Source organism: Alligator mississippiensis, chromosome 7 (genome assembly GCF_030867095.1).
Source record: "Alligator mississippiensis isolate rAllMis1 chromosome 7, rAllMis1, whole genome shotgun sequence".
Classification (NCBI taxonomy): Eukaryota; Metazoa; Chordata; order Crocodylia; family Alligatoridae; genus Alligator; species Alligator mississippiensis.
The window spans coordinates 84,508,770-84,536,297 of NC_081830.1; the positions used below are offsets into that span (position 1 = coordinate 84,508,770).

The following is a 27,528-nucleotide window of genomic DNA, read 5'->3' on the forward strand; positions in this document are numbered from 1 at the left end:
TGGGGAAGCCTCTGGGCTGGTACTGGCAAGGTGTGGAGGAGTTTCTGCCCCTGCAGCCCATCCCTGTGCCAGCCTAACCCGGCCAGGGCCCTGCCACCTGCTGCTGTGCTCCTTCTCATACCCACTCAGAAGCATGGAGGTGCTGGGCTCCCCAGCCGCTCTTGCTGCCAGGGGTGCCTGCCAGTTTGCCTGGAGCAGAGTGGGTTCCCGCTTGTCCCCTGTACAGGGGCCGGGCCAGGGCATGTGCACATGTATGGCACAGATAGTGCCCGTCTGGCTTCCCCAGCTGGGTGCCCGGAGGCTGGATGCAAACTTCTGGGCTCTGGGCAGTGCCACGCATTCCCTGGCACATCCTGCCTGCTGCCCCTTCACAGGCTGGGACCTTTGGCTCAGTTGCCCATTCCCTATGCCTCTGCAGTGCGCACATCCCTCACGAGCCTGGTCCGTGCATGTGGCATGTACCTGGTGTGTATCCAGGGCCCGTGCCCCCATGGCTCAGCCTCTCTCTTTGCTGGCAGGAACCTGCTGCAGAACGACTACGGCTTCCTGCGGGACATCAACCTGTGGCCACCCTTTGTCAGCATTGGCGTGTACTGCTCCACGCTCTCTGCCGCCATGAGCAACCTCATTGGTGCCTCCCGCGTCCTCTATGCCCTGGCCAAGGACGACCTGTTCGGTGAGTGCCCTGTGGGGCTGGCGCTCGTCCTGGGAGATGCCGCATGTGCCCCCTGCGTGGCTGGAGCTGCCCCCTCTCCCGGGGTGGTTGCCTGCAGGGCAGGGCCACTGGCTGCAGGAGGTGGGGCAGCCGCGGGAGAATCCCCCTGTGCCCGGTGCTGTACGGGGCCTTAGACACATGGCTGAGACTTTCTGGCTGGGCCCAGCAGAGGGCGGTGCGCGCTGTCTCTGCTCCTGTCCAGGCGCCTCCGCTCGCCATCCCAGGCGGCGGTTCAAGCTGCCTGGCCATCCCCATGGTAACAGCTGATGGTCCTGCGGTCCCTCGGCAACAGCATCCACCTGCCCTCTCAACGCACAACCGGGTACAGCCGCGCCGGCGGGGGCGGGAGCTGGTGCTCCTGGGTCCCCTCCACCCCCTGGTCCATATAACACTGGGCACAGCCCAGAGATGCTCCCGGGGCTGGAGGAGCCTGGCTGCCCCGGAGAGTCCCCCCCCAGGCTGCAGCCTTGCCCAGCGCCTGCCCCAGCTGACGATCGGGGGCTGACGTGGTGCCCAGTCTCCTGTAGCTGGCAGGGGTCCCCGCAGCTGGGCAGGGGACTGCAGCCGCCAGCCCCGCACCCTCCCCCCTTCCCTCTCCGTTCCTTCTGCTGCCTCCCCTCGCTCTTCCCTCTGGCTTCCCAGCTCCGGCGCTTGGGCTTGGCCGTCCTTCCCAGTCCTCTGTCTCCTTGGCAGACTTCCCTGGCAGCGCTGGCAGGCGAGGGGGGTGGCAAGGAGCCTGGGGACCTGGCCTGCCTGCGCAGGTGCGGGGGCATCGACTCCACCTGCCGTGGGGAGCGCCGCACAGGCTTGGGGGTGTGGGGGACAGACAGGCAGTCCCCGGGAGCCCCTGGGGTGAGCAGGGTCTGCGCTGCAGCCCCCCCAGCCCTGGGCCCTTGCCAGCACTCAAGGACGCCAGACAAGAGCACAGGCACTTTGATTTCATTATCTCCTGGCCCACTTGGGCTTCTCCAGCCAATTGAATAAATATCCTCTGGCAGCGGCCTGCCGCAGGTCCCCGCGCCGCCGCTCCCCCCAGCCCATCCCTCCCCCCAGCTGAGGCAGGCGGATGGTGTGCCCCTGGCTGGAGCAGGGGAGGGCGGCAGGACTCCTCGGTTTCACCCCCCAGCTCTGATGCTCGGTCCTGCTTCGTGCCTCAGTTTCCCTATCTAGGGGGTACCTGGTCCCCACCTCCTCACCGAGCTGTTCAGCAGCAAGGCAGGTCAGCGGGGTCTTGCTGTCTGGCTGCTGAGACCCTGCCAGCACCGGGTGGGTTGGGGGCTTGCTCCCTTCCCCATCACCTCCCCCCATCTCCCCCCCCCTCCAGCAGCCTGGAGCAATGTCCACGGAAAGGGGGAGGGTTGTGAGCAGCCCCAGGAGGGGCAGGGCTCTGGGCTCAGGTCTTGCTGTCGTTCCCAGAGTCTCGCAGGCTCCCAGCCGGGCCCTTCCCTTCCCAGCCATGTCGCCCCTGGGGATGCGCTGGTGGGCTGGGGAGGGAGCCCTGGGCAGCATGGGCAGGGGGATCACAAGGAGCAAGGTGCCCTGCCCAGGGCCAGCTGAGCAGACCCATGACAGCTGGCTCCATCCTGGAGCCCGTGCCCAGCAGCCAGGGGTTGAGGGAACAGCCTGGCATTGCCCTGGAGCCGCTGGTGGGGAGGGGGATTGTTGCGCCCCCGGGCACCACGGCGCTGCTCTCCGAGCCGGCACTCCTCCCCACTGCGCCCCCTCGGCTCGGCGCTCCCAGGCTGCGCGTGCAACGCGGCTGGTAATTGATAACCAGACTAATGCGCTGTGACCACACAACACCATCCCGCCTCCGCGGGCGTGCGCTGGGGCGGCCGTGGCCTGCAGCTGAACTGCCGCAGGCTCTCGTCTCCTCGGCTCAACAGGGCAGGGCAGAGCCGTCCACGGGCCGATCTAGGAGTGCGTGTGGCCGACCCCAGGGCCGCAGCCCCTTGGGGTGGAGGAGGGGATGCTGGGCTGCAGCAGGGCAAGGGAGGGGGCACTTGCTGCCCCAGCTTGCTGCCAAGGGATGCCACGGCGCCAGCTGCCAGAGCCATGGCACGGTGCTCGCTTGATGCTCAGCGAGCGTTTCCTCCTGCTGCCAGGCCGTGGCTTCCCGCCTTGTCCTGCTGATCCTCCCCTGACCATGTACCCCCAGCTCCCTCCCTACATACTTAGCTCTCAGCAACTATCCCTATGAGTGCCCGGCTGCTTCCCACTCGTGGCGGCCGCCAGGACCTGGCAGTGATGAGATCTGGGTCTTTCCATGGACTTTTTTTTTTTTTTTTAAATTAATCAAGCCTCGCAAAGCCGTCGCCCCGCTTCCCCCGTCGCTCTAAATCCTTCAGCCTCCGTGGGGCGGCGCTGATCGGCAGTACAAACACATAAATTACCCGCTCGTCACCATAAATCGAGTTCTCCCAAAGAAGGGGGGTTGGGGGGGAAGAAGCCGCACCATTGTAATTAATTGTCCCAATCGCTAAATTAATTTCAGTTTTAATTATCCTCCCCGCCGGCTGCCTGCAGGCCTGAGTTGCCGCATCACTGCCACCCCGCAGCTTCGCCATGCGGGAGCCAGGCCCGTGGTGCTCCCCAGCTTGCTGCTCTGATCCTGGGGGAAGGGGCTGGTCTGTCCGCCGAGCCGAATTTGGGCGGGCGGTGCTGGCGGTACCAGGTACTGCCCAGCGGAGTGGTCATGGATTTCAGTGCCGGTGCGGACCCCTAACCTTCGGGGCTGGCCAGAGAGGATCACTCTTAAACAGGGCCTGGGGAGATTTGGGGGTTATCGTGCTGAGGACGAGGGCTTCTGGTGGCTTTTTGGTGTAGGATGGACGTGGGTGAGGAGGACGTGTTGGGAACAAACACTCTTTGGCCGCTGAATGGTGCCCACGCTGGTGCCCCAAGGCCTGGGGTCAGAGAGAGAGGTGACACCCAGTGTGTGCCAGCCCCATGTTCTGCCCCCTGCCCTGCTCCTTTGAAGTCCCCTCTAACGAGGCGTTTGCTTCCCTCTCACTCGCAGGCAGAGCCCTGGCGCCAGCCAAGAAAACCTCCCGCAGCGGAAACCCCTGGGTGGCCGTGGTCATGTCCTGGGCGCTGGTGCAGGTGAGTGTGCCGCGTGGACCTGAGCACTCTCCCCTGTGCCTCCGGCCAGGCAGGCAGCCTTGTGCAGTGCGACCACCTCTGGGGTGGGGAGCAGCAGCGGCTAGTGCAGCACCATCATGGTCAGCGGGAACGAGCCTCGGAGAGGGCTGTCATGTCCGGGTGTTGCATTGGGGTTTAGAGGGGGCAGCTGGCTCTGTGGGGAAGGCACTAGGGGCTGGAGCTCACTTCAGCGCCAGCAGGTCCCAAACCTGCTTTTAACCCCTTCATGCAATGGGCAGGACTCGGCTGCTTTCCCTCCCCGCAGAGGCCCACCCTCATGGCTGAGTTGCCTTCGGGTGCTCCAGCACCTTGTTTCCCAAGGAGCTGGTGTGAGCCTTGATTGTCCTTTGCCAGGCACACGGTGCCCTTGCCCCAGCCTCCCCGGGCTGCCCCAGCCTGTCTCAGCCCCCTCTTCTCAAGGACCCAGGCCGGCTGAGCGCCAGGAGCTCCTCTGAATCTCACGTGCAAGCTCAGCCTGGTCTCCCACTGCCACCACTGCCTCCATCCCGGGTGAATTAAGCAACTGGCCCGAGTCCGTGCATGAGCGGCTGCGAGGCAGGGGCCGCCAGCCAATCGGGAGCGGTGCTCACCGGCCCCGCATGGCCCCCACTCTCTCTGTGCCACCAAATTGGACAAATATGTGTAATGCTAAAAAATTGCCCCATTAGTCAGCAGGGAACATGGACACGTGTGCACAAAAGGCCCTCGCGGCTCGGCCCTCGCCAGGTTGCCATCCAGCGCTGGTGCTGTGCAGCGCAGAGCTCTGCCTGTGCCAGCACAGCTTCAGGGGGCTGAATCCCTGTTAGTGCTGGGGAGCCCAGCAGATGGGCAGGTGGGGGCTTAGTGCTGCAGCCTGCTGGGGGTGTTTGGCACCTCCAGGTCCCTGCAGCCGAGGGCAGCCCCAGGGCCCAACTCTGCCAGGGGAGCAGGGTGGGTTTGCTGCCAGGGCACATCATTGGCAAGGCAGGTGCAGCCCCTGGAGATGCGTGCATTAGGAGGGGAAGCGTTGCATGCTAGGATGTGCAGGATCCGTGTGCACGAGGAAGATGCCCTCCCTGCCCTGATGTGCCTGGGTGCAGGCAAGGAGTGGGGGGTTGTGGGCGCTGTGAAGGAGAAGGTGCACAGGAAGCAGGCGGCTGCCCTGGTGGCTGAGGAAAGAGGAGGGGGCATGGGCTGAGCAGACTATCAGGAGCCCAGGGGGTTGTCTGGCAAAGGCAGCCTGGCAGCACCTGGGAGCCTTGGGCATGGATCGGGCCCTTCTGCAAAACCAGACCAGAGATGGCACTGCCCAGGGCCGGGTGAGACCTTGCTGCTCCCAGCTGGTGCAGGGGGCTGGGGGTCCCACCCTGCCTGCCAGCTGCTGGCTTATGGTATGGTAGGGGGTGTCTGGCCAGGCTGGTCCCCTGGCAGCATGACAGTGCCCAGCAGCCCAGGGCTGGGGCCGTGGGTGCTGCTTATCCCTGGGGGGATGTGGGAGGCTAAGCTCCTGCCCCTGGCTGACGCTGCCAGGGTGCAACCTGCTGCCGTCAGCTGGCACCAGCCCCAGTGCTAACGCGAGTGGCAGAGATGAGGGCTGCTAATCCCGGCCGGCTCCTCTGTGCAGCTTCTGGGCTGAATGACAGGTCAGCGCCAGGCAGCGCGAGCAAGAGCTTTTCCCTGGCAAACTTCTGCTTAGTGGTTGTTCCTTGGAGGCATTTTTCTTCCTCCTGAGCAAATTGAATGGAAAGGCCCAGCGTCTCCCGCCCTCCCCTGCGATTAGCTAATGGCTAGTTTGCATGTGGCTGCGCTGAGCCCAGCCCTGCGGGGGTGGGCACTGCGGGGCACAGTGACCGGGTGAAGCAGCCCACGCACATGGGGTGGGACTAATAATCGCCTTCGGCACCTGGGGGGGCAGGAGAGGGCCTGGCTTGGCCTGAGGAGGGGGTCCCACTGCTGGACAGCTTTCCCAGTTTTGTTTGCCTGGGTCCCATCATGGAGTGGGGGGGCATTTTCCACCCCCAGGGTTCTTCCCTGCAGTGTCCAGGCCCCATCCAAGGTGACAGGCCGTTGTACATGGTGCCCCTTTGCAAGGCCAGGAGCATGGCAGTGCCACCTGCTGCCAAAAAAGGTGCCAGCCCCATGCCTTGGAGCATCACAGGGCAGAGGATGAGTGTCCCTGGGCCCGCACAGCCTGCTCCCCGGGGCTCCCATCTTCTCTCCCTGGTCGTTGTAGCTCAGAGGCTGACGTGAACCCAGGGTTTGATCCTGGCTAGTGTCTCTCCCGTGCCCCCTTTCGCGCCCTGCAGGCCTGGGGGGACAGGAGAAATCATGCCTGCGGGGACCAGGCCGTGGGGCAGCGAGCACGGGCAGAGGGGCCAGGAGGGATGTGCAGAGCTGGGGATGGGGAGGGGAGCGTGGGTCCGGCTTTGCAGAGTGAGGGGCCCCAGCTGGGCTGTGTGTAGGGAGCTGGCGCTGGGCTGGTCACCGTCCCCGTCCCAGGCTGTCCCCACACGCATGTCCAAACTGCTAAGGGCTCTCCACTGCCTTCCCACTCTGGGCCTCCCATACCCCCGGCTGCGCCTCTTGCTGGCTCTTATTCCTCTCCCATCTCTACCCCATGAGGTCTCTCTAATAGCAGCTAATTGAGGGGTCCCTAATAGCGACCGCTCACTCCCCCAGCTGCTTGCCCCCTCCCCTACCCCCCGGGCCCCCAGCACTGGGGTTTGATACCTTTCAGCAGCAGATCCTTTACCTTGATGAGCAGCTAAATGAATTATAAATCAAAGGCAAATGGCTGAGAGAGCGACAGGCGGGGGGAGGGGGATGGGGGGGAGCCGGGGCTCCATTATAGCAGCCAGGCACGATTACCACTTGGCTTTGCGCTATTAAGCTCACAACGAGCTGAAATTCCCAATTGCTTAAATGGGTTGAATAATCTAAGGGGAAAAAAAACCCCTCCACTCTGAGCAATTACTCTGGGTCGAGCTGAACTGACAGCCCGCCGGCCCGCACGGCTCCTCCGCCGAGCACGGCTCTGGCAGAGCATGGGGCGAGGGCAGGAGCCCCGGGGCCAAGCAGCCCGCGTCATACGGGCGCAGGGTTGGTGCTGCGCGGGCACACACCTCCACGGGAGCCGCATCTCCACGCTTCTCCCCTACTCTCATGCGGGGCCATGGTATGGTGCCCGTGGCATGGTGCACACGGGCGGGCAGCTCTCTGGCTGGGGTGTTTGCATGCTGAGCTGGGCTTTGCTTCCTGTCTCTGTTTTCTAGGGCCAGATTCTGCTCTGTCGCCCAGCATCAGCGGCTGGGCTGGGAAGCGGGTTACGGCAGTAACAGCACCCAACCCCTGAGCCTGTGGGGTGGAGGTGGGGGGAGTGGGGCAGCGTGCAAGGAGATGCATTGCCTGCAGTCAGTCCCAGCGACCCCTCCAGCCCCACAGTGTGGGCTGCTGCTCTCCTCCCGCAGCCTGCCAGCCCCTGTCCAGGCCATCGCGGCACCCCTGTCCTCCTCTCGCGACCCCCTTGGGTTTGCTGCTGACGGCATCTTGCCTCCCCACAGCTGGTGTTGTTCTCTGGGAAGCTGAACACCATCGCAGCTATCGTGACCATCTCCTTCCTTCTAGTCTACGCCACCGTGGACCTGGCCTGCCTGGCACTGGAGTGGGCCTCAGCTCCCAATTTCAGGTACTTGGAGCTGGGGGTGGGAGAGGAAGGCTTCCTGCTGTCCGGGTGTTCACAGCAGGCCGTGAACCATGGGGCTAAGGCCAGTTGTGCTCTGTGGCACAGGCTTCCCTTACTGATGGCATCGTCCCTGCTATACTTGCCATCCTCTTGGCTACCTAGGACCCAAGATGGGGACCCGGTGCCCTGACTCGGTGCTCTGGGAATGGGGCCTGGACCATGGGGCTCTGCCCCTTCACCCGGCAGCCCCCGTTGCTAGTGAGTGCCATGTTCTGCCCCTCACTCAGTGCCAGGGGTTTGCCCCCCTAAACACACAATTGTGCGGCAAGCAACAAGAGACACCTCTGGACGGTGGGGAGCTGGTGGTGCTCGGAGGGCTGCCACGGCGCCCGGCTGTGGGGCCTGGGATGGTGCATGTGGGGAAAGGGTTGCCTTGCTCTGTAGCATGGGACAGCTCTCCTAGGACCCTCCAAGCACCTGTCGCCTAGCTCCATCCTTATTGCGCCCGCCTCACCTTGCCGCTCCTGGCAGCGTGGTGTTGGTGCTCTCGACATCTGGCTGTGGCTTGTCTACATGCATGAGGCTTTGCGGTGGGGATTGGGGGGTGCTCCTTGGGGTGCTGGCTGCCTGCGTGTGCAGGGGGCTGTCCTGACACCCAAGAGACCCCTTTGCTGCACTCCCCAGCAGGCCAAGGTGCAGGGACCATCTCTTCCTGGCTCCCTGGGACAGGGCCCTGTCTGCCCGAAGAGACGCCTGAGCTCTGCCAGGCATCTCAGATGGCTTTCAGGCAGGAGGAGGAGAGATCCCCCCCTTCCTCTCCCACCGAGCCCCAAACCCGTCCGCCTGAGGCTGCCCTCCCCCTCCAGCTCCCGGGTGGAGCCCTCCATGCTCGCAGTGCCTGGGCGTCCCTGCGGGGAGTGGGGGGGGGGCAGTGATCGATTCCCCTCCCCGCCCCCACTCCCATCCCATCCAGCCGGCACGTCTTGGAGTAATAAGCATTTATGATCCTGGTTAAAAAGCTTTTGCCCTTGAGCAAATACCGTTTTTAGTCGAGGGGAAAAAAAAAAGACAGAAAAGAAGAAAGCCCAAGGCGCGGGGGGCTCTTTGTGGTGAATTTATGGCCCTTGTCCTGCTGCTCCCCGCGGCAGCGTGCCAGGCGGCGATGGGGCTCGGCCTGCATTAGCGGTAATTAAATGGAGGGGAGAGACGAGCCGCGTTCCAGGAACGGCTCTGGCAGCGGGGAACGCAGCCAGCAGCTAGCTGCCCTGCCTCTCCCCCGTGGGCACGGCTCTCTCGGGGCAGGCCGGGGGGTCTCTGGGGCATCACTGCCCTCTCCAGTGGGCACACACTGGCCCTGTAAGGATGGCACCGGCCTGGGGGCCTGGGCGCTGTTTCTGGCCCTGCCATCGACTCCCTGGAGCTCAAGTGAGTCACTTAGTGTCTCTGCATCACTTCATGTCTGGGACAGTCATGCTGTAGGATTAAGTCATGGCGTTATGGTCAGGCCTGCGGGCACCAGCCGGGAATGGGGCCCCATCGTGCTGGGAGCTGCACGTGGGTGGCTGCCAGCTTGGCTAACACACCTGGGTATTTCCAGCTCCCCAGCTGGAGCTGGCACAGGCTTGACTTCTCTGTAGATCCAAGACAGGGCTTACGCTGGCACCAAGGGGCTGCGGAGAGTCTCGTCTAGGTTTGCCCGCAGTCCTGCAGCCAGTTGGGGAAGAGCCGAGGGGAGAGCCCGGCCCTTCAAGCCCTCGGCTTAGGAAGTCTGCACCTGCCTACCCCCCTGGGCAGTGAGTCCCAGCCGGCTCGGTGCTTCCCCCCTCCCAGACTTGGGGGCCTTTGGGTGGGCTGCATCCTGGGCACCTTGCCATGGGTGCTGGTACCTCAACCCTGGGCGGTGAGGCGTGGTACAGCAAAGCCCAGCTGGATGGCACGGGTCCCTGTCGCAGCAGCAGTCAGGCTGTGTCCGTACCGCAGGGTTGGTGGGTTTCTGGGGTGTCTGAAGGTGAACGATGGAGAGGCCTTGGGCTGGTTATGGGGGTCAGGGGAGAAAGCGCGAGGTGCTGGGGGTGGGCGATGGAGCCTGGGTTACAGTCAGGGTTGGGGTCAGAGCCGTGGCCGGGAGATGAAGGGGGGGATGTGATGGCAGCTTCCGAATGGGGGAGAGGCTGCGGCGGGGGGCAGGACATGGACCCAAGGGTTTAAGTGCGGTGAAGCTGTCGGCTGAGCAGGGCGCTGGAGCAGGTGGCTGGCGGAGCAGTGAGATCCCATCCTTGGAGGTGCCGAGCGAAGGCTGCCCAGGGATGGCATAGAGATGGTTCGTGCAGAGTCTGGGCAGGGGCATTTAGGGTAGCAGCGTGGCATCGTCCCCACGGGGGCCGGGGTAGTGCCCCCCAGAGCAGAGACACGATGGGTCAGGCAGGGAACTGGGGGGACAGGGGTCAGCTTGACACCCCCAGGCCCCCTCCCCTCCGAGCACCCTCCTGCTCCCCCCGTCTCTCGGCACCTGCCTCCCCCTCCCCCTCCCTGTCACCGCCGAGGTCTCCGACAAGCAAAATAAAAAGGGATTTTAATTACCTTTCAGCAAAAACAACAATTAGAGAAAATAACAGCTTTGCAGCTCCGGCCCCCTGCGCTGCCGCTCTGTGCATCCCGGCCGCGGTACCAGGAGCCAGGCTCGGCTGTGGGGGGCAGCTGGGCTGGGCTGGGCAGTGCCACCCCTCTGACCCCCCACCCCGTGCTCCTGGCCGGCCTGTGTGCAAGTTGGGGGCTGTGGCAGTCCGAGCCGGTTGCGCTTGTTCCTTCCTGGCAGACTCAACGGCGTGTTAGCGTGGGAGCTCGTCTCCCTCTGTGCTCCCAGCCAGAGCCCCAGTGCTGCCCCTGCCATCATGCCCCCCCCCAACCCAGAGCCCTGCCGTCCCTGGGGGCGGGGGGTGAAAGCATGGGAGTGAAGGTGCCAAGTCCAGGCAGGCAGGAGTCTGCAGACAGCTTGAGACCAGAGCACTGAGCAGGGCAAAGCATGTTGTGTCTTGTGTCGACAGAACTGTTCACTCTGGAGCCTACTGATGGCTGCCGGTCGGTCAGTTGGATTAATTGCTGCTGGCTGTGGCAGACGCCTTTGCACGTCGCACAACCTCCTCTCCCTTCGCTGAGCAGCCTGTGCCCCGTGCCAGGAGCACATCATCCAGCAGCCCTCGAGGCCCGGGGCTGGCCAGCCAGCAGAAGCAGATGGAGCGCGGGTTCGCATCGCTCCTGCCACAAGTGGCCGCGTCCTTTCTGTCCAGGCTTTCAGGCCACTCTGCTAACGGCTCCTTGCTCCAGGGTCCCCGGCCTGGGCTCCGGGATGCGCAACGTGACGGTGGCAGGGAGTGGCTGGAGGTTGGGGCTCGGGTTGGGGGGCGGGGGAAGGTCCGTGAGCGGTCCCCGCAGCTGGATGCATTAGCGCCAGCGGGGGTGCTGATTGAAATGGTAATTGCAGGCGCTGGGCCCTGCCTAATGGCTGTTATGATTAAGCTCTATTATGGAGCGGCGCGCGGGAGGTGGTGGGCGGCGTTCTGCCGGCGATCGCCGCTGACTGACGGCTTCAGCGATGGCGTGGTGGAATCGGGGCTTTTGGGGCTGCGGGCTCCCCGCACCCCCTTCCCCTGCGCCTCGCACATGCCCCAGGAAAAGCAGCAATGCCAGGGCAGGCAGCCGGGGCGGGGGGCAGGTGCTGTACGGGCCAGTCCTCTCCCCACAGCCTGGAGGGGCCTCGGGCTCTGGGATGGTTCGGGCCTCACTGGCCCCCCAGCTCCCCTTGCCCCCCACTCACCCTCAGCCAGCCCCTGCCCCTTGTCTGCAGGGCTGGTGGGGCCTTGCGGCCCTCCAGGGAGAGGGGGCAGAAGCCCAGAGAGGGCACAGGACCGCGCTGCCTGGTTGAGACCCCAGCCACCAGACCCTGTTCAGTGCCAGAGCCGAGCAAAGAGCCCCAGAGACCTGCTGCCTAATCTCATCGCTGCACCAGAGCCCGTCTGGCGCCAGAGCCAGGCGTAGGACCCAGGCCCCCCTCGCTGCAGCCGGCAGGGTTAGTGCAAGCGGATGTGCCTGGCTCTGCTCCGTGGCAGTGTCCACCCCCCTCCTGCACCGCCGGTCAGTGGCTTGAGGCTCCCGGCGAAGAGAGCGCTTGGGAAGGGGCTGATTTTTCCACCATGCCCTGGTCCCCCGCTGCCTCCTGGCATTGCTTTGCGGTCTGCCAGTCCCAAGCCTGTCTCCACCGGGCATCTCCAGCTGGGCCTGCAGGGCGCCGCTGGCTGTCCTGTCATCCCCTCGCGCTTTTGCTGTGCTGGAGGGGGATGACCCCTCACGCTTCCCAGCCCTCGTCTCCGAGCTGAGCGGTGTTCCCCGCCTCAATGAGTGTGGCGTGGCTCTTGCCCAGCTCGTGGGTGAAGTGTCGTGTGGGGCTGGCCTCAGCCCCATCAGTGGGTGGCAGAGGTCAAGGTGGGACCTGCCGTACATTCACCCCGTGCCATAGCAGTGCCAGCCTTGGCACGGGTTGACACCCAGAGCCTTTCCTAGTGCACCAGCTCCGGCCACCCTGCCTCGTGCCCGCCGTGGCATGGCAGTGCAATGGATAACGGATGGTTTAGGGCCCGCAGCTCAGCTTTTCAATGAGCTGAAACGTGTCCGGTAATAAGTTGTTTATCGGCTGTAAATCTCGGGCGCCGTAAGCCCACGGCGGGGCGTTTAGCCACGAGCCGATGCCCCATTGGTCCCCTCCTGAGGGAGGATGAGCCTCGAGCTGGCACCCCATTGGCTCGGGCGTGGGCAGTGAATCGCGGACTCGGTCCCGATGGGCAGGCAGCGGATGCTGCGCGGCGTGCTGCGCTCCCATTGGGCGGGGCCCGGGTGATGAGCCGCGAGCTGTGCTCCGATTGGGCGGCAGCTTGCTGATGGGTTGCGAGCCGGAGTCCCGTTGGGTGATGAATGACTCGGAGACGTATTTGCTTGGGAGAAGTAAATCTGTTGCCTACATTGTTGCCGAGTTGTGATTATATTGTACCACGCTCTGTAAATCACCGCCGGGGCCTTGATATACGGCGCCCGGTGCCGGTTGTAATTGAAACCGGCTCTCCAGCCCAGCCACTCGCCGCAGCACGGTGCCCGTGGCAGGCTCGTTGGCGTGCCCTGGCGCGCTTTGCCTGGAGCCCTGTCCCCACAAGCCGCCCCGAGCCACGCCGGTGCCCAGGCTGTCCTCGGCTTCGCATCCCAAACTCCCGGGTTCACCGTCGGGGCCCTCCTCCTCTGGGTTTCTGCCCCCGTGCATGGAAGGTGGCTCCCAAGCAGGTCACAAGAGGATGAGCTGCCAGCTGTGGTTCCCTCGAGGTACGGAGACCCCAGCCACTGTCTGGGTCTGCTCCCTGTGGTCTCCCGCCACAGTCTCCCCCATGACCCCGTCACGGGCAGGTGACAGCACCGTGCCGAAGAGCTGTCCCCCAGCCCCGGGCTGGCTGGCCCTCCGTTGCCTGGAGCCAGCTCTGCCTCCGTGGCGCAGGTGCTGGCGAGAGTGGCCTGGGGGATGCTCCTAGCGAGCCCGAGATCACAGCTTGCATGTGCCGGACGCTGCAGGACCCGTGGAGCTTTGCTCCCAGCTCCCCTAGCAAAGAGCTGCCCGCGGGGAGGGCACTGGGAAGCCATGTGCCAGCACGACCCGAAAGCGTCTTTCCCTCATCCTGGGCTGGGGAAAAGCTGAGCACTGTGGGGTGCGTGGGGAGGGGGAGCGGGCTGTGGCGGGGCGGCGATAGGGATGGGGCCGGGGCAGCCGTGCCAGCCCGCACAAGGACACTTCAGGCGCGTTTGCTCCCTGGCTGCCACTTTCTCCTCTGCACACCACGACCCAGGGTCGCTTTCACTCAAAGAATAATTAGCTACCTCCGATGTAATTAACTAACGATCCCTTCGGAGCTCAGCAGCTTGACACGCGTTCGCGGCATCCTGCTCTGGAGCCTCCTGTCATCCGTGCCGAAGCCGCCGCGTTCTTGTCACAATCGCCGAGGCAGGCTGGGCTGCCCTTGCCCCTGCCCCCTGTGCTGCTCCCCGTCACTGGCTCCCAAAGCCTGAGGCACCGGTGTGGAGATGGGGCCCAGCTCCTGGGGGAACCTGGCGTCCTCCCCCTCCCCAAATCTCCAACACAGAAGTGCACCAGGGAGCCAGAGCCTGCCACCAGGGGAAACCGTGAAGGTGATGGCACAGGAACTGGGGGTTTGGGGCACTCGTGCGGTTATGCATGAGAGCGCACACATGCGTGTACCTGTATGCACATGCATGCATGCTTGCATACACATGTGTGCATGCATGCATGCTTGCACTTGTGTGTACATGCACATGTATACTCTTGGATTACTGTCTTTGCTGTCTCCCTGATGTGCAGCAGGACAGCTGTGTGCTGGGCCTCCAGGCAGTCTCTGGTGGACTCTGAAGCACCCGTTATGGAGTGGGTAGCACCCTGTGCCCCAGTCTCTGGGGACCACAGCTGGCAGGGGAAGGGAGGTGGCCGTGACCAGCAAACAGGCTGACACTGGTCCACACGTGTCCAAGGCAGCAAGCTCTGGATTCACTTTGGCTAGTGGCACATGTGTCTTCTTGAAGACTCATGGGGAAACTGAGGCATGAGGCAGCAAGGCAATTGGTCCTGGGTCATGTGAGTGGATGGCAGGGCTGGGACTCCAGCCCCTGCCCCCCATCCTGCTTCCATGCACTGTGTGGGGTTAGTGGGACCCCCCCCCCGGCACAGACTTTATAATCCCCTTCCCCATCCTTGCCCACAGTGCTGCCAGATTGGTGCAGCCTTTTCCCTTTGCAGATTGCAACTGGGCACCATCCTGCCCCACAGGGATGGCAGCCAAGTCTGCTCGCATCACCTGGGGCCTCAGCACCACTCCAGATCAGTACCTGGTGCACCTTGGCTCTGCGTGCACCCCCACCCAGAGGAAGGGTGCGGGTCCTCCTGGCAGGGCTTCTGGCACTGGGGGTGGGATGTGTGTGTGTGTGGGAATTGGCATCACTGGCCTTTTCAAAATCTTCCCGAGCAACATAGAGAAGAGCCACGCAGATGAGAGCAATGTAATAAAATTATACAGCACCCCCGGAGCATGTGGGGCCTCATGTCCGGTCCCAGGCTGTGCTGGTGTCCTGTGCTGACAGCTCTTCTGCCCCCATGCAGGGCACTGGGTTCCCCACCTGGCTCCTGCTGGCCTTGCTGCCCCCTCAGCCCCATGCCAGAATTAAAGCCGGACTTGGGATTGAAGCAGCCACCGTCTCTGCTTCCAGTGGGCACCTTGGCTTGCTCTCCCTCAGCCTCTCACTATGCTGGGGCTATAGCTCGGCCCTGGGCATCTCGCTGTATCGGAGCACCTAGGGTGCCCGTGGGAGGGAGCGTGGTTGTGGGCTGGTTGCTGAGATGTTTCTGATGGAGGCAGCAGTTGTTCCCAGTCTGGCCAACTCCTACCCTGGGTGGCGCCGGCAGGAGGGTGCTGCCACTACTTCGAGTCAGACCTGTCACAAAGTTGGGGTCAGGAAGGAATACCCACCCCCCACCCCCCTTGGCCAGATGGGCAGCAGCTGCGGGGGCTGTGCCTTGTTCTGCAGCACCAGGAAGGGCCTCCTTGGATCCTCCGAGCGTGCATTACCCAGCTCCGCTCTGTCTCGGTGCCTGCATGTCTCAGTGTCTCTGGCTGTGCTTTGCCTCCAGGTGCGAGGCTTCGGTGGTGATGAGGGGACTCCAGGGTTGCACTCTGCTGCAGGCGGCCCATCCCTGCTCTGTGCTCCTATTCCCAGTTCCCCAGCCGGAGGGTGAGGCTGGGGCCATTGGTGCCTGCCTGGCACCACTTGGTGGCATGCAGCCCAGCTGCCCCCTGCAACTGTCAACCCAAATTGTACGATGGCAGAGGCTGTGACCGGCTGTGGTGGAGGGCAGGCAGCAGCCCTGTTACTGGCACCCCAGGCAAACCCCTGGTGTACTTGTATACTCGGCACAAGCCTTCTGATGCTTTGGCTGGCACCGTTCTCACCCCAGGGGCCGATTCTTCCTGGGCAGCAGGAGGGAGGGCGGTGAGCGGGGAAGGGGTCTGGCTGCTTCTTGTTCCACAGCTCCCTCGGTCCCTGCTAGCCAGCCGGGCACCTGGGGCGTACCAGCAAGCTGAGCTGTGGCTCGAGCCCTAGCTGCCCGTACGGACACGCTGCCTCCCTCCCTCCCGGCAGGCCCACGTTCCGGTACTTCACCTGGCACACCTGCGTGCTGGGCATCCTGGGCTGCGGCATCATGATGTTCCTCATCAGCCCCATCTACGCCTCGGGCAGCATGGCCTTCATGCTGGTGCTGCTGCTGGCGCTCCACTACCTGTCCCCGAGCAGCAGCTGGGGATACATCAGCCAGGCCCTCATCTTCCACCAGGTGAGTGCTGAGATCCCCACCCTCAGCTGACATGGGAGCTGTCGCCCCTTCCGCTGCCCGGGTAGGTGCCTATAGCCCTGCCCACTTGCCAGGCTTGCTCCGTGGTACCTCAGCTCCACTTCCACCCCAGCCCCATGTAGCAGCAAGCAGGGGGTCCCCGTCACCAGCATGACCTCCTCATGGCTCGGCGGTGTTCAGAAGAGTGTAGAAATTCATCCCCCAGGGCTCAACGAGCCTTCAGGGCCTGTTGGAGCCCCTTGCCGTCTGCCCAAAATGCAGCCACCCCTGGCTGTTAGTGCAGGAAGGGGGAACATTACTGGCCCGGTCACTGGCCACCAGGGCAGTGTACAGGCTGGCTGTGGTGATCAGCAGTGCCCTGGGTGCTCCCTGCCTTCCCGGGGCCAGGCCCAAGCTGGGGACCAAGTGCAGCCGCTCACGCCACACGCCGGGTCTCCTCCCTGAGCCTCGTCTCCCCAGCCAGGGCCAGCTGGGGCTTGGCCTGGAGCCAGGGACAGACTGCGCAAGGGAAAAGGACAAGCTGATGTCATGTGTCGGGAGTAATTGCATTTCTTCCCGCACAAGATGCTGCCCCGTGGGTGTGATCGAATGCACTTGGCCTCCGCGGTGATGACAAATGCTGGCGGCAGGGAGCACAACCGTGTGGTCTGCTCATGCCCAGGCCCTGCTGTCTGCCGCTGGCACCCGGGGGGGCTGCTCCTTTTCTGGCTGCCCAGGTCCTAGAGTGCTGAGGGTGGTGACCCCCTCCTCTCCCATGCTAGCCCCCCAACTCCCTTCCCCTAATCTACCCCCTGGCTATAGCCCCTGTGCAGGTGGTGGGAGGGCAGTGCCCATGCCAGCCATGCAGGGCAAGCTGGGCCAACCCAGGCTCATTCTAGTGGGTCCAGGGCAGCAGGGTGCCAACACGTACCCACGCTGGCATATGGCACTGTCAGTCTCACCCCCATCACGGGGTGCTCAGCTGGCACCAGTGATGACAGGTGGTGGGATGCCGGCCCCCTGCTCCCTCGCTATCTGCCACGCCATCCTCCATAGGGCACGTGTCCCCTTTATTGTGGGTCGCAGAAGGGGAGATAAATCCAGGGGTTCCCACATCTGGAGGACACAGTGTCACCAGGACACTCTACTCCCACTGGCCAGTGCTCAGTCTCTTCTTTGTTCCTATTGGTCATCTCTCTACCTCCCCTTTGTGGTCATGGCCCCATTACCCCACCCACAGGGGATCCCCCAGTGCCCTTGGCTTGCAGAGCTCCCAAAGGGCCCCCGACCTCTGCCTGTGGGGCCGCCTGCCTGTCCGATGACCCAGCCCCGCTCTGCACCCCACGCCAGGTCCGGAAGTACCTGCTGATGCTGGACGTCCGTAAGGAGCACGTCAAGTTCTGGCGCCCCCAGATGCTGCTGATGGTGCAGAACCCCCGGTCCTGCGTCCAGCTCATCCGCTTCGTCAACGACCTCAAGAAGAGCGGGCTCTACGTGCTGGGCCACGTGGAGCTGCAGGAGCTGGGTGAGCGCATCGCCTCTGGCTGGGGACATGGCGGGGTTCAGACATGCTGCCCTGAGTGGGGTGGGGGGTGCCTGGCCGCAGGGCATCTTTGGGGAGAAGCAAGCAGGTGCTCCTCTGGAGCTCAGCTCGAGCATCGTGGAGACCAGGCTGCAGAAGGGTACACCTCTACCAGCTGTGCCCAGTTCAGCCCCATAGGGACCACAGCAGCCCTAAGAGCACCCCCTTCACCCAGGCATCTCTCATACATCCACCAGGCTCCATACAAGGGGTAGCGAGCAGCTGAGATGGCTGGGTCTCAGCAGTGCCCTCTGCACACTGAATGTCCCCAAGGGGCCTGTGAGCTCTTGGTCCCCAATGGCTCCCCAGAGACCTGGGCTGTCTCACACATTGCATGCCCCCAGCATCAGCTCTAGGGCAACCCAGGTGGGCCTGGAGTCAGGCAAGGCGCGAGGACCACGCCACGTGAGCATCACACCACGGGCACTGGTGACCCTGTCACAGGCATGGGTGCCTGGAGGCTCCTGGCTTTCAATGGGGCGAGGGTTGTAGCTCCTCGGTCAGGACCGGATGCCTTCAAAGCAGAGCGGAGGGGGCAGGGAGTGCCCTCCCACCACCCCTTCTCAGAGCGGCGCTGGGGGCAGAGCCAGGACCCCCTTTTCTCATGCCCCTCAGTGCTGGGCTCAGCCACCTTTGGCTTCCCGGGGTGTGGATAAGGGGAGGGGGGGACAACTCCACGTCAGGTCCCCTTAGACCAACGTGGTAGGTGCCCTCATGGTGGGGCAGGGTGGCAGAGAGGGGCCCCCTGTGCTGGATCGGCCCCTGGCTCCCCCAGCCCACACGTGGGGCACGCAGGATTCCCTGGCACACGCATGTGGGGTTCCCCAGCCCACGTGGGCTCATGCCTGGTCCCACATTCCTGGCTCTCCATTGATTTCTCTGCTGCAGTCGAAGAGGCTACGAAGCCCCCCCTGCACCCAGCGTTGTCATGGTAACTAATGGATCTCAAATGGGGGGAGCCGTGAAGAGGCTTTTACCTGTTTTTTTTCTTTTTTCTTTTTTTTTTTTAAATGCTTCTTTTTTTAACCCATAGCAGTGGGACGAACCCCGAGTGCGAGGGCCCCACAGCTGCCGAGCTGGGGGTGACATGGGCTGGGGGGAGCAGAGGTCACGGGGGTGGCATAGGATGGGAGGAGCTGGTGCTACTGGGGGGCTCCGAGCCAGGAGAGAGTACCCCTGTAGGCAGGTGAGGTTTGGGGGTGCCCCGGGATGTCTGACACTCCTGCCGTTCCCTTCCCAGACTCGCTGCCCTCGGACCCGCTGCAAGCCCAGACTGAGTCCTGGCTGCGGCTGGTCGACAAGCTCAATGTCAAGGCTTTCGTGAACCTCACACTGGCCGACTCTGTGCGGCACGGCGCGCAGCAGCTGCTCTTCATCTCCGGCCTCGGTGAGTCCTGGCCCTCCCTGCTCCCACCACCCCCATGGGGAGACAAGGGGTGGCATCCACATCTGTGCCCAGGGCCAGACTGCAACCTGCCTGGGAGCTGAGTCCCAGCAATGGGTGAGAAGGAGCCGGGCTGCCAGCCTGAGCAGCCCTCCTTCTCTGTGCAATATGATCCAGGCAGCGCTGGGCTGGCCAGAGCCCTCATGAGCCTTTGTCCCCCATGTGCCCTGTGCATTCCCCACATGCAGCAGAGCCCCGGGGCTCACTCTTCAGGAGCAACCCCCAAACCTCTGCCCTTGGGCACTGGTGGCAGGGGGCTCGGGGGGGGCTGAGGGGCTGCTGGAGCAAGGGCAGTGCCCTGTGGGGAGAGGGAGGAGAGAGCTGGGGGCTGGGAAATGCAGCTGGCTGGGCAGGGCTGTCCCCAGCTCTGACGCCGTGCCAAGGGCAGAGCCGGCTGCCGAGGGAGAGGGCTGGGGCTTGGGGTTGGAGGGTGCCGTAGCAGAGCCGAGGCGGGTTTCCCAGGCACTTCTTGCTCAGGGGGACGCCTGGGCTTTTCCCCCTTGTGACTGGCCGTGTCTCGCAGGCGGCATGCGGCCCAACACCGTGGTGCTGGGCTTCTACGACGGTGCGGCGCCGCAGGACGGGCTGGCGCAGTACTCTCCCTTCTCAGGCGGCCGAGAGGAGGCACAGCTGAGCTTCCCGCCGGTGCGGGAGGCCTCGGGGCCCCGGCCGCTGTCGCCCCAGGAATACGTGGCCATTGTGGCCGATGCGGTGAAGATGCTGCGCAACGTGTTGCTGGCTCGGGCCTTCGAGCAGCTGGAACAGCCCCGTCCTGCGGCCCCCTGCATCGATGTGTGGCCTGTGAACCTGCTGCGCCCCGACAGCGCCCGCTATGCCGACACCTGCAGCCTCTTCCTCCTCCAGATGGCCTGTGTGCTGCACATGGCGCGGGCCTGGCGCCATGCCACCCTCCGCCTCTTCCTCTGCGTGGACACGGGCGCCAGGACCCGAGGGCAGGAGGACAAGCTGCGCCAGCTGCTCAAGGAGCTGCGCATCCGGGCCGCCATCCACCTAGTGCCCTGGGACAGCGTGGTGGCCCTGCACTGGCAGAAGCAGCAGGAGCCATGGGCTGCAGCGCCCGATGCAGCCGTCAACTTCCCTGCCTGCGTGTCGGAGGAGTACCTGCACGCCGCCAACCGGCTGATCCTGGAGCAGAGCTCCGCGCCCACCATCCGCTTCCTTTACCTGCCGCGGCCGCCCGCCGACACCGCCCTCTATCCCGCCTACCTGCACCAGCTGGATCTGCTCACCCGGGACCTCGGCCCCACCGTGCTGGTGCACGGGGTCAGCGCTGTCACCAGCACCGAACTGTAGTGCGGCGGGGCAGAGCATGGGACCTGGGGGAGGCACGTCCCAGAGCACTGGGGGCACCCGGGCCTCGGTCTATGCCTGCGGGTTTTCTTCCCCCACCTTGTGCCCTGCTCAACTTTGCCAGCCATTAGGGCACTTTCTGTCTGGTGGGAGCTGGCACGAGCACCCGGGTCCTTCTCAACACTCCCAGATGGCTCCGTTCTTCCCCAGCCGTGAGACTCCTTCCCACACCGGCTCTGTAAGCCCCAGGGCCTGTTGGCTGGGATGGCAGCCCCCCAAACGTCCCCTGCTACCTCAGAGCGAGACAAGGATGCGGGGCCACGAGCCAGGGCACACACTCCAGTCACTCGATCAATGCTTGCAACCCCCAGCAGAGCCCCAGGGCAGGGCTCCGGACTCCTGGGTTCTCATCCCAGCAGTGCATTTAAGCCAAGCAGCACATCCGTCCCTGTGCCATGGCCTAATCACTCCAGGCAGCCTTGGCAGTCAAAGACCAGCTGCTGTAGCCTGGGGCTCCCACTGCCGGGAGGCTGGATCCAGGCGCCTCTGTGCATTGTAATGGGATTGTACTGGCACTCGGGGAGGGGCAGGGGCAGGCCCCGGGGGTGAGGCTGCAGCAGGTTCTTGTGTGCTGCGGCAGGGAGGGGGTCACTGAATAAAGTCCGCATGGAAAGCAGAGCCTGGGAGTCTGTGCATTCGCCACTCACTGTGCGCTCGGTCTGGCATGTGCTTTGCTGCATCGGGGCATCCCGTGGCGGGGCTGCCAGGCTGGTGGTTGGATTCTGCCACGCTTGTTAGCACGCAAGGCTGATGCCATTGTCACTGTCGTCATTAGGGGCAAGAGTCAACCCCCCCCTGAGCAGGAGACAGGGCAAGCCCACAGGGAGCTGACCTTGCTCCAGCTGCCCCTTGGCCTTTTGGGCTGCCAGCACCCATGGACAGGGGTTTCAGGGCTGCTCCCTGGCAGTGAGTCCCAGGGCTACAGTGCACCCAAGAGACTCATCCTGTGGTGTTTGCCCCTCCTGGTGCAGCCCCCTCATCCTGCTCTGGGCACTCCCCAGCCAGAATGGGGCTGGGGCAGCCCGGTGGCTCGGGGTGCTAGGCCCTGTGAGTTTGATGCAGCTGGGTCTGGGTGGGAGCAGAGCCAGGCAGACGGGGGTCCTGACCGGAGCAGGAGGAAGGGGAGGGGGGTTTACCCACTGTTGGTCACACAAGGGGGTGAGCTCTTTCCTGTACCCTGCTGCCTGCAGCTCTTTTCCCAGCTTAGGGGCAGTCCATCACTCCCCTGCGCAGCCACAGCCATGCTTCGAGCCCCTCCTTGGCCTGGCTGGGGGCAGAGCCGGCTGCATTGCTGCAGCAGAGGCAGGAGACTGGAATGGGAGGCTCTGCCCCCGCACCCTTGTATGCATCCCCTGCAGCACCACCGGCCCCGGGAGCCCCTGGCTCTGTCTGCATGGGGCAGGGGTCTGGGCCGGCGGTGCTGTGCCAGGCTGCTCAGCCCCCAGCCGCCCCCCCAGTGCCCTGTGCAGCTCTGCACACGCGGGGGTGTTGGCTGCACGAAGAAAGCTGTCAGAGCAGAGAGTGGTGCCTGTGGCCGAGGCAGGCGACGGTGGCTGGATTCAATTACCAGTGTCATTGCTGCCTGTTTAGTGCATCTCCCTGCCGGGCCCCGCTCCCTTATCGGCTCTGGTAATTGTGCCTGACGCGAGGCCGGCAGCCCAGCGGGCACTGGCCTGCCACATGGCCAGATGAGCAGCCCATTACCAGTCGGGGAGATGCACTGTGCCTGTGGGGCTGGCTCACACCAGGATGGATGGCAGGGGCTGCCAGCTCCACGCCGGCACCTTGGAAACTTGCCCTGGCACCTGTAGGGCTGCAGACAGTTCCCCTCTGCCTGTGCCAGCCCATGGCCCTCCTGCCTGTCTCTTCCAGCCAAGCTTGGAGCCGAGCAGGATGGATGTGGTGCCCCGATACCCCGAGGATGGGCTCCTCGGTACCATTGAGCCCCTGCCATGCTGAGGGAATATAGGTGGTGGAAGTGAGCTGGGAAACCAGGACAAGCCTGGGTGCAGGAGCAGAGACCGGCTGTGCCCTGGGCATGTGGGAGGGTCCTGGCCTGTGAGGAAGGAGCCTGCGGGGCAGATCCAGCTGCAGGCAGGGCGCTGCTGGCAGGGAAGAGCTGGTTGCAGAAGCACCGCGGCAGAGCGGGGCGTCCCAGGTCCTGCCACGCTGCGGCTAGGCTGGGCTCGAAGGCTTGGGGGGGCAGCGTGGCTGGAGGCTCAGGGGCTGCATGGCCCCCTCCCCTGCACCTGTCTGATCACGATGGTGGATAATTGACTGCAGCCTTTTTGTGGCTGGCGCAGGGCCAAGGCTCCTGGTGCGGCGTGGTCCCCTCCCCCCACCCCGGGGGCGGGGGGCTCATCCATCACCCGTGCTTGCCAGCATGCAGGCCACAGCACTGAGGCAGGGCCCCTTCCCCTGCATTGCTCCTGACCCTGCCAGTGCCCCCTTCCCCAGGCCCGGGCACAGAGTGCACCCTGCAGAGACCCCCTCACCCCTCCCCATCCATTTGCCTGCATGCCTCCCCCCAACAGCCAGCATGGGAGGCCGCAGCCTGGCACCTCTGCTCCCCCGTCCTATGGTCAGTCCCCCCTTCCCACCCAGAGCCCCCAGGAGCCTGCTGCCCCCCCGACTGCATCAGCCCTGGGTCCGCCGTGCTGCCCGCATGCCAGGAAACCCTCAGCTGGGTGCCAGGATTGATGAATTGCTGCCCCTCCCACCCCGCCACGCTTTGTGGCTTTGATTAGAAAAGCAGAGGGGACGGAGGGGGCGTGGGACACCCAGAGGGGCATCTGCTGAAGCCTGAGCCTGGGTCAGGCTATGGTGGGCTGGGTTGGTGGTGGTGGACTGGGGGGTACGAGCTGGGTGTGAGGGGCACCGGCTCAGCCTGGGGGGTGCAGCAGAGCTGGTGAGGGGTGCATCTAGGCCTGGGAAGAGCTGGTCCCTGTTTCGTGAGGAGCTCGGGGCAGGGGGAGCAGAGGGGAGTCCACGGCACTGCAGCTCGTGGCAAGGCTGCACGGGGCTCCTCTGCCTCCCCACCTCCTGGGGCTCAGCCAGCGCTGGCAAAGAGGGCTGTGGCACGGTGCTGGTCCTCAAGGGAGCAAGGCCGTTGCACCGGCTGCCACTCTCGCGCCGGCTGGGCGTCCAACAGCAGTGGCTGGTCAGCCCTGTGCAGCAGCTGCCAAGGCCAAGCAGAGCCCTGGAGGCAGGACCGCTGCCGCTGTGCCTTGGCGCCATCCGCCCTGCCCTGTGCTCGGGGAATGAAGCACACTTGTCTGGTGGAAACCGGCACGTGGCCTGCGAGCCTGTCTACTCCCGCGGGCCCCACTGGGCCCATGGGGCTGGGAGCGGAGGGGGCTGAGGTTGCAAGGGTGAGTGTCATGTGGCTGGGGGCTGGGGTGAAAGGCAGGGAGGCTGGGACGGAGCCTGGGCTGCAGCCACCGGAGACTGGCAAGCACCTGAGCCTCGTGTCAGGGTGCCCCATGCTGCAGCCCGGCCATCTCAGCCCTCTGCCTTGGATGCCACCTGCGTGAGCCTCAGCAACAGCAGGTAGCATGACACCAGCCCGTCCCTGCAGCTGCGCACGGGGGCCAGGCCGGTACGGGGCGGGGGCACGGGGTGTGCAGCCACGGGGGCTGCGCACCAGCGCCATGCCCGGTGCTGTCACTCACCCGGGCGTGCCCCCCCGGCCACGGGCACGGGGCTGACAATATTCATTTTCATATTGAGCGCCGCGATATTGATTAGGGGGAGGGAGGAAATTGCCTGGGTGACGGCAGATAAATATATTAGCCGCCTGACAGGCCGTGATGGGATTTGCAGCCTCAAAGATGATGGATCACTTCCTATTAGCCCCGGAGCAGGTGGAGAATTGCAGAGGCTTCGGCTGGGGCAGCACGGGAGCTGCTCCTGGCGCGGGGGCGGGGGAGGGGCGCCCGATTGGGATGCCGTGCACGGGCTCCAGCCCTTATTAATGCTTGGCAGGGCTGAGCGGGGGGTGGGGGGGTCATATCCTGCCCCACCCCCGACGGCCCTGCTCCATCGCTGTGTCTGGTGGAGGTGAGGCAGCAGCAACCCAGGGTGCTGGGCGAACCCAGGCATCCAGGCTGCCCTGTGCAGCATGAGCATCTGTGGCGGAGGCCCCCCAGCCTGCCCTGCATCCCTTCCCTGGGCCCAGTGCAGCCTAGGTCCCACTTCCCTGCTAGCAGGCATGACAGATGCCACGGGCCAGACTATGGCATGGCAGGGGCAGAGCTGACTATGGCATCCCAGGGCGGAGTCTGGGCAGGAGCGGTGCCCCCCAAACCCACAACACGGAGGCATCCTGGGGGCCTGGCCCCCGTCCTGCAGAGGCAGCTATTTTGGCGGTCCCCCCACACCCCTGCCAGGCAGCCCTGCTTGAGGTGCCTTGTCCTTGAACCCGCTGGAGGAGTGGGGACGGGGCTGGGCTGGCGCTTGTCATCGTCTGTCACCCCCTGCCCGCGCGTGGCAGCCCCAGGGGCTGCGGCAGGTGGAGCCGCTGGGCCTGTCAAGCCGTCAGCGCTCGTGATGCGGCTCTGGGGCTGTCGCCAGCCGTTCCCAGAAGGGGCCCGCGACGGCTGCTCCATACCAAGGAGCTCCTGGGCAGGCTTTTGGCAGGGCGCAGAGATCTGGCTGGGTTCGGCCACCTGGCGCGCAGCCTGGCTACGAGCCCCCTTGGCCAGCTAGGGCGAGGCGCACACATGCGCCCACTCCTCGGGGAGCCGGGAGGGAGCCGGGAGGCGGGCACGACGAGGCCGAGACCCCTGCTCGGGCTGTGGCTGGGGTGCAGGCTCCCGGCACTGGGCTGACCAGGCCCCGGGGGAAAGCAGCTTGGGGGGGGGGGGGGCCCGCTGTCTCCCCATAGCACCAGCCCCTGACACCCCAGTCCGGGCAGGCCCGGTGGGCAGGGGGGGACGTCAAACTGGGGCTTTACTGAGCTATGAAATTAAATACACGGAAAAAAATCTGGCAGGGCGCGGGCGGCTGGTTTTATTTACAAACAGGCTGGGTAGCTGGCACGGGGCAGCGTGCGCAATCAGGACCGGGGGCCCATCATGTTAATTATCGCGCTGTAATTAAAAGCACATAAAAAAGCCTCACACTTCATTAAATTAAGCTTCCCGGGCTCTGCAAAAAGGGAAATTAAAAAAAAAAAAGGCAACCTCCTAATGCATTAACCCTACACGCCCCGAGGAGGTGGCAGTGCCCGTGCCAGCCTCACCCAGTGCCCCTGCCCCCCCCCCACAGTCACCACCACCATGGCTGTGGTTTGGGGGCAGAAGCACCCATGCGCGAGGCACTGGGGATGTGGGGAGGGGGCGCTGGCACTCTCCCTGATTCAGCGGCTGGCCTGCCTAGCGTGTTGTGCAGGGCGGGGGGGGGGTGGCACTGCTCACATGCGTGCAGACATGCACACGTGCAGACACACGCTTGCCTGCAATGACACACAACTCATGCTACACACGTGTGCCCAGTGCAACCTCCTGAACACACACACACACACACACACACACACACACACACACACACACACACTTTCTCTATAGACACAGGCTCAGCTGCAGCTCCAGCCACTTAGCAGGTTCCTGGGGTTGGGGGGTCACAAAGCCACTCCAGCTGGACTGCCGAGAAATCAATGAGGGGCTCGCCTGGGGTCAGGGGCAGGGGAGGTCTGGCCAAAGGTCACCACCCTGCCCGCCTGCCTGGGATTGTCATGTGCCCGGGAGGCGCTGGGCTGGATGTCTGGAGCAGGAGGCCAGCAGACAGTCAGGTGAGGGGGTGCGGCAGCCCCGTGGGAGGGCGCAGTGGGGCACAGGTGCGGGTGACCTGGCTGCCCTGCCCCAGCCCAGCCAGCAAAGGGAGGTTAGCTGGGCCGGAGGGGCAGGGGAGGCGTCTGCACACCCCATGGCAGGATTCAGCCCCTCCTGCTAGCCCATCCCGCAGCTGACTGAGCAGGTGTCCTGCCTGTGGCCTCACCCGCACCAGCACAGTGCTGGGGGCGGGGGGCTAACACCTCCCCTGCGCAGGCCAAGGGGGCGTCTGTGGCTCCCCCCATGCCAGCTGCCAGCCCAGCGTGGCCATCTGGGCTCCAGGAGGCTGTGCCTGCTGCTTCCAGGCCTGGACACCTGTCTGGGTGGGGCAGGGCCATGGCCGCACTGCTGTACCAGCTGCATCCAGGGCCCCGCGGCACCCAGGGCAGGGCGCGTGGCAGCGTTCAGGACCGTGGAGGAGCAGGTGGGTGGGCCGGGGCAGCAGGCTACCAACCCATCTCTTAGCAGAGAGAGAGTGAGAATGTGAGCATGCACACACAGCAACAGTGCATGCATGCATGCATACACACACACACGCGCGCGCGCACTCACATGCAGAGCAGCAGACATACACACACAGATGTGTATGTGCGTGCACACAACAGACATGTGCGTACCTGTGTACACACACTCACAAACAGCAGGTATGTGCACACACACACACACACACACACAGCAGACATGCATACACGTGTGTGCGCATGTGCGCACACAAACAGCAGGCATATGCATGCATGTGCACATGCACACAGAGCAGCAGACATGCATACACGCACGCACACGCATGTGCGTGCACACACACGCACACACGAACAGAGGCTCCAAGCCCAGGTCAGCACGTTGGCAGGGTTGGGGGGGTGGGGGAGGGGACGGACTTGCAGGGGGGCAGAGGCAGCACCCCCGGGAAGGACAGAGGGGCTCCCACGTCAGCTGCCAGCGCCAGGCCGGGTGAGGCGAGGACTGTTCCTGCAGCTGGGTGGCTCCCGTGGGCTCCTCATCCCAGTCCTGGCATCAGCAGAGACAGTGGGAGGGCTGAAGACGCATCCCATGCCGGGCACATGGCCCCATGGGGCAAGGCAGGGGGCAGGGGCAGGTGTCCCTGAGGCTACAGTGGCAGGGGCCAGGCCTGGTTGTGAGGGGAGAGGGGACCGGGGTGCATTGTCAGAGCTGGTAATGTGGCTGGTGCCCCTCACTCCCACCCCACAGCCCCCTGTGCCAGCCCAGCCCTGCCAGTGCCTCTTGTGCCCAACAGTTACTCCAGCTCTCCTTTGCTCTCAGCTCCTTGCTCCCTCCAGCTGCCCCCTCACCATGGCATCCAGCCTTTCCCACTGCACCCAGGGTGACCAGCTGACAGT

At 64.5% G+C, this 27,528-nt stretch overlaps 1 protein-coding gene across 1 annotated transcript in view; it reads left to right on the top strand.

Moving 5' to 3' along the window:
- The window catches only part of SLC12A9 (solute carrier family 12 member 9), a 39,330-nt gene extending 18,370 nt beyond the window's left edge, over window positions 1-20,960 (top strand). The window contains exons 7-13 of the mRNA XM_059731228.1: window positions 519-676; window positions 3,735-3,817; window positions 7,396-7,520; window positions 15,756-15,948; window positions 17,296-17,470; window positions 18,768-18,914; window positions 19,495-20,960. Coding sequence (XP_059587211.1) covers window positions 519-676; window positions 3,735-3,817; window positions 7,396-7,520; window positions 15,756-15,948; window positions 17,296-17,470; window positions 18,768-18,914; window positions 19,495-20,285 — 1,672 coding nt within the window. The 3' untranslated portion in view covers window positions 20,286-20,960. The remainder of the gene's footprint in view (window positions 1-518; window positions 677-3,734; window positions 3,818-7,395; window positions 7,521-15,755; window positions 15,949-17,295; window positions 17,471-18,767; window positions 18,915-19,494) is intronic.
- The last annotated feature ends 6,568 nt before the right edge of the window (window positions 20,961-27,528 follow it).